Raw genomic sequence first — 15,479 nt, forward strand, 5'->3', positions numbered from 1 at the left:
TGCAGGCAAAGTAGAAGTTGCTGTTGATACTTAGTGCCTTGAAAAGAAGTGCCTCTTGCACTTGCCACACGGATTTTTTGGAAGATGTGTGTGCACCCCTGTAAAAATGTGATATTTGTATGTGTCTTCTGCTTCATTTATTTGTTGATGCTATTTCTTTCATTTCTAACTGGTTTTAACAGTTGAGAAAATTAACACATGTAAGTACCGGTGAAATGGAGGTCCCTATATTAGAGTATTAGAGCTATATATAGCTATAAAGCTATATTAGAGGTATATATATATACATGTATGTATATATGTATAATTTAGATTTCTATTTTGCTCAACATTGTTTGGGTCATATTTTGTATATCTTTGTTTATTTGTTCATTTTACTCATTATAACGGAGAATCCATTTCATTTTCATTCACTTGGAGCCAAGGACATTTACAGAAGCTGAGTATATTTTTTTAAAAAAATATTTATTTTTATTGGAAAGTCAGATATACACTGAGGAGGAGACACAGAGAGGAAAGATCTTCTGTCCACTGATTCACTCCCCAAGTAGCAGCAACAACCAGAGCTGAGCTGAGCTGAAGCCAGGAGCCAAGAACCTCTTCCAGGTCTCCCACGCAGGTGCAGGGTCCCAAGACTTTGGGCCATCCTCAACTGCTTTCCCAGGCCACAAGCAGGGAGCTGGATGGAATGCAGGGCTGCCAGAATTAGAACTGGTGCCCACGTTGGATCCTGGTGTATGCAAAGTGAGGACCCTTAGCTGCTAGGCTACCACGCTTGGCCCAAAGTGTTTTCTTTTTACAAAATTTTCTGTCTACTGTCAGTCCTTGCAGATAGGTGGCTATACCTGGAGACTGCATCTGTAGAAAGGGAAAGATTGATTCAAAGGTTAGTTTCAGGGTATTGTTTTATTACTATGGCCCGGTGCTTCCAGAGACAATTGTTCCATAGTGTGTGATGTACCGATCCTGTATCAACTGATTTTTTGTTTTTTTGGGGTTTTTTTTTGTTGTTGTTGTTGTTGTTTACACCCTCTATAAGTGTATCATGATCTCTTGATTTTGATCAGTGAATTAAGGAAAGTAAAGAGGTGATTTTGGGTTAAACCAATAGGAATCCTGACAAAAGGATAAAAGTGGTAGATTGATTAATGAAACGTGAGAGACGGGATTTAAATATGAGAGAGAAACGAATATCCTCCCAGCACTCACTGGGCAGCAGGCAGTGACTTGAGGGGACCCTTCATGTCGTTATGCCAGTCCTGGTAAGCATACTAGCTTATAAGCATCATTATTCCGCACCTGTGTTAGATATCCAGTGTCCATCAGCTATCCCTTCCGTGTCCTTACTTTATAGTTGAAGGAACCAGTCTCCAGCAAGGCTAAACGGCTTATTCATGACCCAAAGCAATTTAAGTCAGGACAAGGATTCCATTTCCCAACTCCCCGCATGCTGTAGAATTCCGGTCTGTTGTAATGAAACCATGGAGGATCTGTATTTTCTGGATGTATTTGGCCTACAGTTTTAGTGGCAGAGTTGAATTCAGTGATTTCGTGTCATCAGAGAGATCCCGTTATAATCCAGCAGACAGGATCTCACACACTGGTGTTTTTCACATTGCTGATGATAGGTTCTCAGTCAGGTTCTTCTTTGGAGACTATATTGCTTTCCACAGCAACTACTATATTTACCCATGGAACACTGTTGACACTGCCACAGAAGTTGAAAACTGTAAGCTTCTTAGGATTTTAAGGTTTTCTTGAAAAGGATTAAGAAGCTACTGCTAAATCCTACCTCTAGGACCCTAAAATTGGCCTATGAATCTCTCCTTCAAACACTCTTGGAAGCTGGGGCCGGCCTAACTGCCCGCCTCCTCCTTGTTCTCTTCTGCTTCTGAGGCCAGACCACTGAGCTTCGGTGGGTTGAACTGGCTTTCCGCATGCTCATTTTCCACTTGTTTTTGGCATTCAGGGTTTCTCCTAAATCAAAATCTAAGGAAGCTTTGAAACTTGCTTTCAAATTTTAATGATGATGAGGACATACAATTACAGCCCAGAATGGTAGTATAAACAGGTACTTTCTAAATGGCACAGAACCTGAGTGGGATAATAAAAAGATGTGAACAAGAAATAGATCTTTATCTGGAAAAAATTAGCCTTGGCTGATGCCCCATTTATTTTTTTCAGATAGGAGATTCCAACTTTTGAGTTGTCCCAATCGTGAAACATCCTAATGGTGACCACTCTGTTAGGTCAGAGTCATGGGTTGGTTGTTCTGAAAAAACGAACCACTTCATTATTTATTTAAAGTGTTAATGCCCAAGAATGGAATGTGGGTGTTGGTCTTAGAAATTTGCTAAACCACAGTGGAGTTTGGTACAAAAGGAAAAAGGGAGTGGGGCATAGTGAATCTACCCTGTTAGGCTCTGGGGACAGCAGGAACTAGTCAGCTGCTCCCTGTCCTTGTTGTATCTTACGGCTGTGGTTCACCTTTTGTTCTGTGCTCCGGAATTGATAAACTACTGAGAGAGGAGTGATTGAGATTTTGTTAGTTTGTTTTTCCAAAGTGTAGTTTCAAAACCATGCTAAATAGGCCTATTTGCAACTAACAAAGGAAGGCATACATAAATTATAAACAGACCTAGCATGTTAAAGAAAAGTAAGAGTAAGTCAAGCTATTTTCACATGAGAAGGCCAGCTGATAGGTGAACTGTTTGACATTTGTTTATTTCAGAAATTGCTATTCCACATTCAGCCCTGCAGTAAATGAATAGGGGCTATGTGTTTGTACAGTCCACTGAGATCAGGAAACCAACTAAGTAGTGTTATCTTTGTGACTGTTCGGCTGCCTGGAACATGTTTCAAATTAACTGTATCAATAATCAAACAAGGTCCTTCATTGTACATTTCTCAGAGCAAACAAATTGCAATGTATTTTTATAAGCAGAAAGCTATTTGATTCCCCCTCCTTTCCTATATTTGGAAATAGATTGATACAGAATTTCTTAAAATACTGCATATAAATTAAACATTAAAAGGGAGATGCGGGAGAGGGAGTCTAAGCTGCCCTATTCTAATCTTGCCTTCAGCCTTCACTGCTTCAAGGACACTCCATTTCATATCACATGTCCTTCTTTTGAAAGGTAATCACCAGGGTTCAAGTAACATCTAAGCACAGCAGGGAACTGCATAATTTATGAACTTTATTTACCTTTGTGTGTGTGTGTGTGTGTGTGTATTATTTTAATGCAGAGGGGGAAAACAGAAGACTGCTTTCACACGTTAATGTCTTTTTCTGTCTTCCTCTTTTCCACCCCGTGTTTGCAGATAGGGGCCTTGAAGGACTACTACCACTTCTACCATAGCAGGACGATTAAAAGATCGGTTCTCTCAAGCAGAGGGACCCACAGTTTCATTTCAATGGAACCAAAGGTAAGAAGAACCAGCTGGACCGGGTGGGGGACAAGCAGCAAAGCTTCTGCATTTTTTATTGTTGGTCATAACACTGGGAGGCATGAAGGCTCAAATGTCCTCCATGTCATATTATCCTTAGGTCTGGTGTCATACTATCTATTCAAATGAACGTAGGCATGACTTGATTTTTGCTGGTATACCACTGCCAACCCAGGTGGAGAACTGCCCAAGCAAATACATATGTATGGATTCTCACACAAAAATGAGAGGGGTAGGAGTTTTAGAAGATAGATTGTAATGTGATGAATACCCTGCCAAGGGTGGGCATTTGGTCTAGTCGTTCGGATAGCATTTAAAAGACCTTCATCCCATATTGTGTGTTAGTATCTTGGATTGTTACCCAGCCTGGACTTTTGACTCCAGGATCCAAGCAATGAAGACCCTGGGCAGAGCAGTGATGGCTTGAGAGTGATTGATGTTACTGCCACCCACAAGGAAGATCTGGATTGAGCTTCAAGACCCTGGTTTTGTCCACAGTTAGTGGCAATTGTGGAAGTTAAGGCAGTGAACCAGTGGTTGAGACTTCTCACTGGCACTCTCCTCAAAAGAGAGAAAAAAAAAGAAAAAAATTATGTGCTCAGCCATGTTTCCATGAGAGGAGAAGCTTCTTCCACCATCATTAGGTCAGGGCTTAGATTATCATGAATTGCCACGATTTAGCCTGACATGGTGGGGGCGTATATTGGTAGAAGAAGGAATAGAACAAGTCAGTCTGAGACAAGAGGGATACTGAACACGGAAGAGAAAGCAGCCAGTTGCTGCTCTCGGGTTATGTTTTTATACTGGGTCCTTTAAAGCCGGTGAGTATGGTGTGCCTATGTTACAAGGGCAGCTATGAGACGGGAGAGCAGAGGTGTACAGGTGTAAGGGACTAATTCAGTTAGTTAAGGTCCTGAGAACAAGTTAGATATCTGTCCTTATGAAGTTGGGGAAAGGAACTGACTTCCCTGGCTTGTCAGACGTGGCAAATGAAGGAGGCAGGGAAGGCACCTTGCCAGCTTGCCTCTGTTCCTCTTCAGCTCACAGTGCATGACTGATTAGGTGGTTTTTTTTTCTTTTTCATTATGATTTGGCTTTGCCATGAGAGCTCATTTTCAAATAAATTGGTGAACAAGTTCCTACCAGTTTGAACAACAAATTCAGCCAGAGAGTCTTCCAAGATTGTATTTGTTATGAGAGCAGAAGGGTTTCTAGTTGAATTAATATGCAAAGCAAGTTTACACTTTGGAACTTGCTGTGTTGGGCCATGGTTTACCGTATTTTTTTTCCCTTGAAATACTATGACACAGTGTTCGTGATTGTGAAGTTCTATCTCAGTGATGACAGCAAGCATCTATTTTTCTAGGTTTCTGTTTCCAGAGGGTTATCAAAACATCCCTTAACCTAGAAAGCACTGGCCTGTTGATAATGGTTTTTCCCTTTCATCTCTATTCAGGGTTGCATTTTTTTCGAAAAGTAATCTATTGGAAAAATCTTGAGTTAGGTACATTTTCAAAGTAAAAATCATATTTTTTAGCATTAAAAATGCTTTTGAAGCTTTCTTGAGTCATGATAATCACAGTTATTCTAGTTCATATCTCACATGCGGTCAACGTGAATTTGAAAAACCGAGCTCTGGTTGCTTTATGAAATACGAACAGCGTGTGATGGGACTCTGCTTTCCCGATGAAAGATTTCCCAAATATGGAGCTGTTTTGGTTCTTCCTGTTATCCTGGGCATCTTGCTGTTTGTTTCTTTCTCTCTTAGTGCATCAGATGGCTTTTGTGTGGATCCAGCAGAGACCTTGAATAATGGGACACAGAGTACCTGGAGCGTATATGCTTTCTCCGTCCAGAGGCATAGGGCCACTTTAAGCCAGCCCAACCATACCTGCTGCATTTCCTTTCCTCATCAAGTACAATCATGCTACAGTGTCAGGCTCTATTTTATGTTCTGTTCTGATTCCAGTCGTGTCCACCCAGGCATTTTTTTAAAAAGATTTATTATTATTGGAAAGCCGGATATACAGAGAGGAGGAGAGACAGAGAGGAAGATCCTCCATCCGAGGTTTCACTCCCCAAGTGAGCCGCAATGGGCTGGTGCGCGCCAATCCGATGCCGGGAACCAGGAACCAGGAACCTCTTCCAGGTCTCCCACACGGGTGCAGGGTCCCAAAGCCTTGGGCCGTCCTCAACTGCCTTCCCAGGCCACAAGCAGGGAGCTGGATGGGAAGTGGAGCTGCCGGGATCAGAACCGGCGCCCACATGGGATCCAGGTGCGTTCAAGGCGAGGACTGTAGCCGCTAGGCCACGCCCCGGGCCCACACCCAGGCATTTACACAGAAGGGCCACATTTCTCTGCCTTGCAGGTGGGGCATCGCCCATCAAGTTAGCCACCCACGTTGCTTGAGCCTTTAGTATCATGCAGGCCCCAGGTATGGTCCTGGGGTTGAAGCTCTCTAATGGTGTCTTCTGTAGCAACTCTTGGGGAAGCAAGGGGAGTGGAGGCTGCGTGGATCTTTCTCATTCCTCCTTTTCCAGCTCCCTCTTATCAAAAACATAAAGGGTTCACTTTTTTTGTTTACTTAAAAAAATTTTTTTACAGAGAAGTTGAAAAAAAATTTGTAAAACTTCCCAAATGCACTTTCTGGTTTCTAGTTTTAAGGTTGAAATTGTACATTCACCACACTCACTTGCTTCCTCAGGCCTCAAGCAGGGAGCTGAATGGGAATCAGGGCCAGCGGGATTAGAACCGGTGCCCATAAGGGATCCTGGCACAATCAAGGCCAGGACTTTAGCTGCTAGGTTTCTGTGCTGGACCCAGATATGTGTATGTTTTTCACTTGAACTTTTGCAAGCATATTGTAAACATTCAACTCTAAAGACGTCCCCGCATGTTTATTAAAAATTTCATTCTGTGAGTACAGTAATCTAAATCAGCATATTGGTATTCTATCAGTATTATTCTATAATCTATAAATTGTAATCCTGTTTTTTGATTTCTTTTCTGGGTTGCTATATTTAGTTGCTAGGTTTCTCAGGTTCTGTGTGTTATTATTTCTTTACTTTTTCATTCAGGAGTTAAAAGGGTTTTTTTTTTTTTTGAGTGTTTGTCAGGTTGGGTTTGTCCATTTGCTCATAATTACGTTCGAGTTTGGCAGGGATGTGTTTGGTAAGAATACTAGAGAAATGATGCGTTCTTCCTAGCGTATCTGACAAAGAGGCAAAGCAAGCTGGTTTGTTTCCACTGTGAAGGTCTTCACAACTTTGATCACAGATCATGCCTGCCACATTCCTCTGCTTTGAAATGACTCTCCTCTTTCTTAGCTAATGAATGCTCTGTGAGGATGTCCTGAGAGATTATATGTATTGGTCCGTTTTCCATTGCTATCACGAGGTGCCTAAGGATGAGTCATTTGTAAAGAAATGACGTTTCTAATTAGTTCACAGTTTGGAAATTGAAGTTCCAAACAGCGTGGTGCCAGCTCTGTGGAGGGTTCATCGGTTACCTCACCTTGTTGCAGATGGCACCTTGGCAGGATTGCATACAAGAAAGAGCAATCACATGATGAGACAAGAAGCCTGAGGCCAGGGACAGAATTGTGGGAAGGAATTAACTGGTATCCATGAGAGCTGCTTTAATCCCTTTTAATGGCAAAGCCTCAATGACCTAACAGCTTCCCAGTGGGACTCACATCTTAAAGGTTCTCCTGTCCCTTAACACGGAAGACCAATCATATCCTCCGGAGACAAGTGACGTTCGAATCACAGTACCATGGATGTTTCCTTGAGCTTTATTTATATCTGTCACTTTGAGCTGACCTCACTGAGTATCAAGGAAGTACCAGAATGGCCTGTTTTCTATGTGAATTGGAAACCAGTATGGAGGCTTGTTGTGGATTTAGGTCATGTAAAGTAACTTTATGAAAAACATTGGAGATGTGACGTAGAAGTTATTATTATTTTTTTAATCACCATCTGCTTATAGGGGAATATACATTAATCAGATCCTGGATTTATTTGCTATGATAAATTGCACAGTTGTTTTGTTGTTGTTGTTTCTTCTTGTTTTTAGAGGGAAGGATTTTTGGTTTTTTTCTTAAAGGAAATGCATGGGGCCTGTGTTGTGGACAAATATGTGTCATAGCACTGTATGCTAAACCACCACCTAGGGTGCATACATCCCAAAATAGAGTTCTGGTTCCAGTCCCAGCATCTGTGCTTCCAATCTAGCTTCTCTCAAATGCACCAGGCTAGGAAGCAGGTGACAGCCCCAGTGCGCGGCCCCACCCTATGGGGGACCAGAGAAACATCTCTGGCTCCCGACTGTTGTGACTGTTGAAGTGAGCAAGTGCATGGGAGAACTTTCTCTCTGTCTCTCAGTCTTTTTCTCTCTCCATCTCTTCCCTTCTTGTTGTGCCTTTCAAGTAAGTATATTGATAGAAGTTTTTTTTTTTTTTAATTAAAGAAATTCAGAAGTAGCAACATCTTGGATGGTATTTCTTATTGCTGTTAGTCTGATGGTTGGGATGCATATCAGCCAGACTGGAATGCCTGGGTTCAGACCCCTTCTCTGTTCACAATCCGAGCTTCTTGCTAATATGCATCATCAGAGACCACTGGAATGGTTGGATCTCTGCCATCCATGTGGAGGTCTTACGCTGAGTCTGTGACTGTTGGCTTTGACCATTGCTACCCCTGAATGCTGTAGTCATTTTGAGGAATGAACCAGAAGAAGGGAGATCTCTGTCTCCTTAATAAATTATCTAAAGTAACGTTGTTTTTGAAGTAGCTACATTATCAGGACAACTGTCTTGATGCTATTAAAATGTGGTCAGTTGGGGCATGCGATACTAGAGAAGAATAACCTTGGTTCCCATATAACAACATTATGTTATGAGTAACAGTTTAAATATAATTTTGCAGATAATAATGATTTGTAATACAACGTTCAACCAGTTAATCATACATCTTGTTGATATTCTGATTTACCAAGCTTCCTCCAAGAGAACTGTGTAAGTCCAGTTGGATGATCTATTTCATCCACAGTTCAGAAAGTTGGCAGTCCAGGATTATATAGTCACATTGGTTGAGTTTCTGGTTGGGGCCTCATGGCAGAAATAGCATCCTGATGGGAGCACATATAGGAGGGATCATGTGACAAGACAGGGAGTCAGAGAAGTAGTTAGGCTTCATCTTTTATAGGAATTCACTGTTGAGGAAGCTGACCAGGACCCAATGAGGGATACTGTAGTCTTTTTTGAAATGTTGCAACCCTAATGACCTAGCCACTTTCCTCACCTCTTAAGGCTTCGTACATTTCAACTGAAAACAGGCCTCTTGTGAATGAACATTTGCCGGCACACCACATCCAAACCATAGCACCTCCTAAGCTAAATTTTAGAGAGAGTGGTCTGGGTGCACTTTCTTAGAAGCCTCCCATTAGTTTGCCTGTCCATCTTTGCCAGTCTGGTTCTTGGCAGGAGAAGTCTCTGAGTATGCTCCTTAGGTTTTCAGGCTGACTTGGGGTGGGATGTTTGGTGGAGTTGTGTAGGGCAGATAATCCTCTTTCATTTGACTTCTTGCCCAGAAATAGAAAACATATTAAACTGGTCTCTTACTTTTTAAAACAAATAGCATAAACTGTCACTAGATCAGGCACCATGTATTATTTTCTGTTTCCCATTAGATTGCATTTTAGAGTTTCTGGCCTATCAAGCACGAATCATGTTCAATTATTTTTCTATCTTCAAATCTATTGTGGATTGTTTTTACCCAAATCTAGGTCAGAGTTGTCTGTTATGGATAAGGGATCGGAAGCTTCCTTGCTAATTTCTTCTTAACTTGCCATCAGTCAGTATGCCCTGTGATGTAGATGCACATGGCTGGGTGGTCTCATTTATGGGAAAACTTCTCCTACAGAGAATCATAGGCACCTTAGAATTAAACTGATTATTGAGTCTCATCTCTTGCCCAGTCATAGCTATCATATTCTCCATCCTAGTCCTAAAAGGAAACTTCTTAAGATTTGTTTGAATATGGCCAAAGCCAAGGAATGATGACATGAAAAGGCAAACATTTCTGTACCTGAGTAGTTTTAACTTGTTATAATCTGCTTATCTGAAGCTCCTCCCTATTGTGTGGACATTTGCTTTGCAGAGCCATAGACTGTGATAAATCCGCTCTGTGCAACAGCTTCAAAAACGTCTGTAGCTCTCTGCTTATTCTCCAGGAGAAGCGATTGTTCCTGTGTAAATGTGGCCTGAATGAAGGTCAAGGCTTTGACTCACACAGATACTGCCCATTTGTTACATTCATACATGAGCCATTTCCTCTGAAGATCATCTTAAGGCCGAGCATTCAAGCTTTATGTAGTGACTAAGGGACATGGGACAGGAAGGCACAAATGAAGTGTGTGCAGTTAGTTTGCAAAAGCAGATGAAACCAGACCTGTGAAAGGAGAACGGTAAGTTCAAGTTGCCTACGAATCCCGCCTGGTGCCTGTAGTGCCTAGGATTTTATTTTCAGATGCCCCGAGTTTCTCTTTGTTTTTCAAGAACGAGATATATGGGATAGAGTAACTCTAGAACCGGAGCGTTTCAGGGGCACAAGGGGAATAAAATCATACAATCCACTTCGGAGTCCCATCCCACTTCCCCATGGGTTTACTCTTATCATTTCAGAATGATGTTTTCACTGCTAATTGATCTGTAATTGATCCCTGGAGGCTGGCAGCACACTAGTTACCTCTGTCCAGAAGTCGAAGGCAAGCCTGTGGTAGATTAAGAGCTTGCAGCTAAGCTGTGTACATGCACTTGATCTACCTGGGGAACTTTGGAGACAAAGAAACTTAACTTTTACAGAAGTAAACAGGTGGACGTGCCTGGGATCGATCTTCCTGACTTTCCTGTATGTGTTGTGGCCTTGCTTTTTCAAGAATATTCCATGTGGCCCAGTGCAGCTTGAAGACGAGTTTCCTTCTGAGTTCAGGTGTTTCCTTTGCAGGCCGTGCTGTGCTTCCACTCCAGCTGGGGCTGCTGTGCGTTTTCTTTGGCAGGTTCATATTCTGCTCTTCAGTTTTGAACATGATGATGACTTCACGGTTTGACTTCTTTGAGAAAGGACACTTTGATAAGCAACATAGAACACTCCTGGGCTTGTGATCCTCCAGCTGTGTGGGATGAGGAGGTCTGTGACATTAGCCTTGTGTTTCTGCACCCTGAAAGATGCTGTGTTCTCTGGGCAGGTACCCACGACTGGGTGTTGTTGCTTGGAAGTCACCCTAAGTACAACCGTTTCACGTTTGCTTGCTATCAGCTCACCAGTGCATGGAAGCAGTTTCTAAATATTTCAAAAATGCCATTCTTTCTTCTTGAAGCAGTGTGGCCTTGGATCTGCTGCTGAGTGAAGAAATGGATGTGGGGGGGTCTGCAGGGATTGGGGTGGGGGGGCTGTCTTGTTCCAGGTTACCTTCTGTATCGCTTTTCCATGAGCTATAAGGTGGCACAATTACAAAAAGTCCTTGTGTTTTGATTTTCATAATCTTTCTTAGCTTTTGAGAATGTGTGCACTCTCTAGAGAAACTTTTCAGCCACGCATTTGCAGCTTTTTGATACGTTGGTAGTGACAAGGCAGCTTGGTATGCGAAGATCCCTGAGGACCTTTGTGGATACAGAGTTCACCATGACCCCACCTGACTGCCCTTCTGTCTTGTTTCCAAGTCTTCCACCTGTCTGGACTGTCAAAAACCAGAAATCAGGTTGTGCGCCATGGGGATAGCTGATGGGATGTTTAAATCACAACCCAAATCTCTGAGAGAGAAAGAGAGAGAGAGAGAGTTTAAAAAGAAAAGAAAACAGATTTCTTGGCTACTTGGCAAGGCTGCCAACTGTTTGTTAGAGAATGGTTGGGAGTACTTCATTTTGAAAGCTTGTGAACTGGCATGCCTGCAGTGGGACTGTAGGTAAGAAGAAAGAGTGAGCTGGATGGAGGAGGTGTTAGAGCCACAGGGCATGTGATGAGGTACGGAAGGCCGCCTGTCGGGAGCAGCTGTGCTTCTACAAGGTGCTTGGCCTCCTGGTGGGCTGGCTCAGCTAGTCAAGCCTGAACAAACTACAAGTTGGACTTCTGTAACCTTTCCCAATTTTCAAATATTGGCAATAAATTCAAAAATTTGAAAGTATCAAATTCTTGGGGGCCCAAGAAAACATATCATGAGACATCCTAGTTTTTGACTGCTTGGGTTGGCCATATGGGGAGTAAGGCGGAGGGAGCATAAAAAGCTGTGGCTTTTGCATAATCCCTACAGCTACTAGAATATAGGTACTATTAAATATTTGCCGTTTTCATAGTTTACTCAGGATTCCTAAGGTGTCAGATTATAAAAACGTGAGAGTAGGATCCTAGGAAATGCAAAGGGCTTAGGCAGCATTCTGAATTTCTAGGAAGGTTTTTTTTAAAATATGTATTTATTTTTTATTACAAAGTTAGATATACAGAGAGGAGGAAAGACAGAGAGGAAGATCTTCCAACCGATGATTCACTCCCCAAGTGACTACAACGGCTGGTGCTGTGCCAATCCGAAGCCAGGAGCCAGGAACTTCTTCCAGGCCTCCCATGGGTGCAGGGACCCAAGGCTTTGGGCCATCCTTGACTGCTTTCCCAGGCCACAGGCAGGGAGCTGGATGGGAAGCAGGGCTACCGGGATTAGAACCGGCGCCCATATGGGATCCTGGCACACTCCAGGTGAGGACTTTAGCTGCTAGGCCTCGGCGCTGGGCCCTCTAGGAAGGTTTTAAGGAAGGAATTTTTTGTTGAAATCTTTAGCAAGTGAAAACAAAGCAAATTGGCCAGCTAAAGGTAAAAGCAGAGACAGCAAATAAATAAAACAAGATCAAGAAAAACAGTAGCAAGAACAAAAAACCAGAGCCTGTCAGGCTTTGAAAAGAAATCATACTGTTTCAGAAATGTATTCTAATAAATGCAAGAGTACGTAAGAAACCTAATTAAACCCTTGCCTTTGAAGAGGTTTGATTTGTCAGTAAGTGTTTTTGCATTTTGTTTCTGTGCTAAACTCTACTGGTGAGCCAGTTGTTACCGCACAAAATAAAGCAATATGGTACAGCAGAAGGAAACTTTAGATTTTAGTTTCTGTTTTCATCTCTCTGGAATGACCTCTTAATCTCACATCTGTTCGTTTTCCATTCGAAGCCTCACCATTGCTCATGCATATACTAACAGAAATAAATGGTATGTTGCCATTAAAATACTATAAATATGTGTTACAGGTGATAGATTATCTTTAAAATAGTGTGTAAGGTTTAATTATACAAAGAGCATATGTGTTCCCTTTTATGTTACACATTAAAAAAAAGGAATTGTGTTTGTAACTGTATTATTATCTGGCACAGTTTGGGAAGGGCATGTCAATCTATGAAAGAACTCCTAACTTTCCTTATGGTAGGATTTTTTTTAAAAGATGCATAATAAGATAGCTTTTTTTTTAAAAAAAGATTTACTTTTATTAGAAAGGCAGATTTATAGAGAGAAGAAGACATAGCATGAAAAATCCTCTGTCTGCTGGTTCACTCCCCCAAAGGCCGCGATGGCCGGAGCTGAGCCAATCCAAAGCCGTGAGCCAGGAGCCTCCTGTCATCTCTCATAGGGGCTCAGGGTCCCCAGGTCTTCGACCATCCTCCTCTGCTCTCCCAGGCCACAAGCAGCGACCTGGAAGGGAAATAAAGCAGCTAGGACATGGGAACTGGCACCCATATGGGATCCCAGTGTGTGTAAGGTGAGGATTTTTGCCGCTGAGCCATTGCACTGGACCCATGAGATCACTTATATTGATTCCAAACTATGCATGGACATTTCAGAGCTAATGGATACATTTCTCTTCTCACCTGACTCCAGTTTTGACATAACATGTGGTCAGTCATTTGCTCCTTCTCGAAAAATGTCGGTCTTGTGCCCCCATTCCTTGAGTTTTTTTTCTGTCTCTTAGGTCTTCATTGATGCTTTCCTCCAGCTCATCTGTAAAGTTGGGAGAGCCCGGGGCTCATTCCCACAGTGTGTACGTGTGTATGCTAGTGACCTCCGCTCAAGTCGAACTGTCAGGAGATGTGTTGGCTCCCCATCAGAACACATGCCCTCAATGTGTGGGCTTTCCTCCCCGGTGCTACCACCATCTTTCTTAGGCCGTCACACCATGGAGTTAGCTTCCAAAGTTATTAGAGAAGATCAAGACTTGCCATGAATTTCCATTGATCTTAAAAGAAAATCCAATTTTTTAATGTGTCCTTGAGGGTTTGCTGTGACCTGGCCTCTTTTGGAGAACCCAAGTTAAGAGCATTTCATTTTTGTTTTTCCTTCTTAACCCACATCCTTCTCTTGCTCTGTCTACCTCTCAGAACTGTTGAGATCTTTCTCTTATTATCTTCCTGGAATATGGTTCCTGTGTTGTTGTTTTTTGTTTGTTTGTTTGTTTGTTTAGTTTTGTTTTGCCATGGGAGTATCAGCTCATTGTTCACACATCAAATCTAAAGTCATCTCCTTTGAAAGATTTATAATGGTCGTCACTGTCACAGATGCTTCATCTTATCTGACTTCAACTTGTTAGTTTCCCCTTTGGAGTGTATCTGATTCTAAAATGATACTCCGTCTTTATCTGGGTGATATTAGTTTTCACTTTCCAGTGTATAAATTCACTTAGGGCAAAAGGCCTATGTGTCTTATTCGCTGTGATGGTCCCGTGACTTGGAACAATGCCTAGCACTTAGAAACCCTCAGTGGAATCAAGAATGAAGGAAAGGTATTAAACATTTTATTTGTTGAGACACAGAGAGAATTAGAAAGGTAAATCTCCCAACTGCCAGGTCACTGTCCAAATGCCTGGAAGAGCCAGAGCTGGGGCAGATGGAAGCCAAAAACTGCGAGCTCAAAGCTGGCCTCCCACAGGGATGGCAGGGACCTGGGTGAGCCATCACCGCTGTCTCCTAAGGTGTGCAGAAGAAGGAATAGGGATTGAGGTTGGAAACAGAACTCAAACCCAGACACACAGATGTGGGATGAGGGCATGCTCATTGATGTCCTAATCACTCGGTCACTCATTCTCCTAGGAAATTCATTTTTAAGGGAAGATAAGTGACAGTAGCTGTAATAATGCTAAAAACTATAATTTTGTTTCCTATAGGAGTTGAAAGTCAGTATTATGGGGACATATATTGTACTGTCTCTTTTTAAGTGTTAACATGGAGAAATGAGTTACAGAGGCAATGTTAAAAAAGTGTAGAATGGATTTAGGATATTTGGATTCTAGTCTTGCTTTACCTCAAGCTCACACCAGCCATTAGCTTCTACTCCTCATTGGGTTTATTTCACATGTAAAATTCTGAAACCGACAAGCTTTTTTCTAGTGTTCATTCCAATGTGTTAACCACCATTTCGAATCCATGTCACTTGTAATTTTATGATAAATCCGCGTTGTCAGTAGATGTGCCTTTTTCATAATGTGTTCCAGTTTCTTTTAAAGCCTCACTTTTTTACAACTTCCTAAACTGTAGAATGTCGCTTACCATACTCAGTCCTTTGCATGAATACAATTTTTGCCTTGAATAGTTAATTTTGTAGTTGCCTTTGAGCTAGTCTAGTTAATCTCAAGACAGGTACAGAGTCTACCTATTCAGCAAGTACATAACACATCAGGAAGAAGTAACATTGCGTGTTCTTTCAGGACATGGTTTTCATTGATACAAGACTGTGATAATGAGAACAATAGTTGTTTGCTGAGGCTCCTGAAATTATAGAAGAAGGCAGTTGTGAATACCAAAATACTGCACTTAAAAAAAAAAGTTCTTCTAGGGAATTAAATATATGCATAATTTTTACACAAATGAAATATGAGTATACTTCACAGATTCATGGAAATGGAACTAAAACATAATCTTATTTTGATAAAAGAAAAATTTTAAAATCCATGTGTAGTTTTTCTGAGTTATAAGCTAAATGTGTTTCGATTCTCTTTTCCAAGA

General features: G+C 41.8%; 1 protein-coding gene across 3 annotated transcripts in view; it reads left to right on the top strand.

Moving 5' to 3' along the window:
• PCSK5 (proprotein convertase subtilisin/kexin type 5) overlaps positions 1-15,479 on the top strand; it is a 327,170-nt gene that overhangs the window by 32,449 nt on the left and 279,242 nt on the right. For all 3 annotated transcript variants that reach the window (XR_009244439.1, XM_004591776.2, XM_004591777.3), the window contains exon 2: positions 3,325-3,429. Coding sequence is in view for 2 of the 3 variants with exons in the window: in XM_004591776.2 (XP_004591833.2) it covers positions 3,325-3,429 (105 nt within the window). In the remaining variant the exon portion in view is untranslated. The remainder of the gene's footprint in view (positions 1-3,324; positions 3,430-15,479) is intronic.

Source organism: Ochotona princeps, chromosome 31, assembly GCF_030435755.1.
Source record: "Ochotona princeps isolate mOchPri1 chromosome 31, mOchPri1.hap1, whole genome shotgun sequence".
Taxonomy (NCBI): domain Eukaryota; kingdom Metazoa; phylum Chordata; class Mammalia; order Lagomorpha; family Ochotonidae; genus Ochotona; species Ochotona princeps.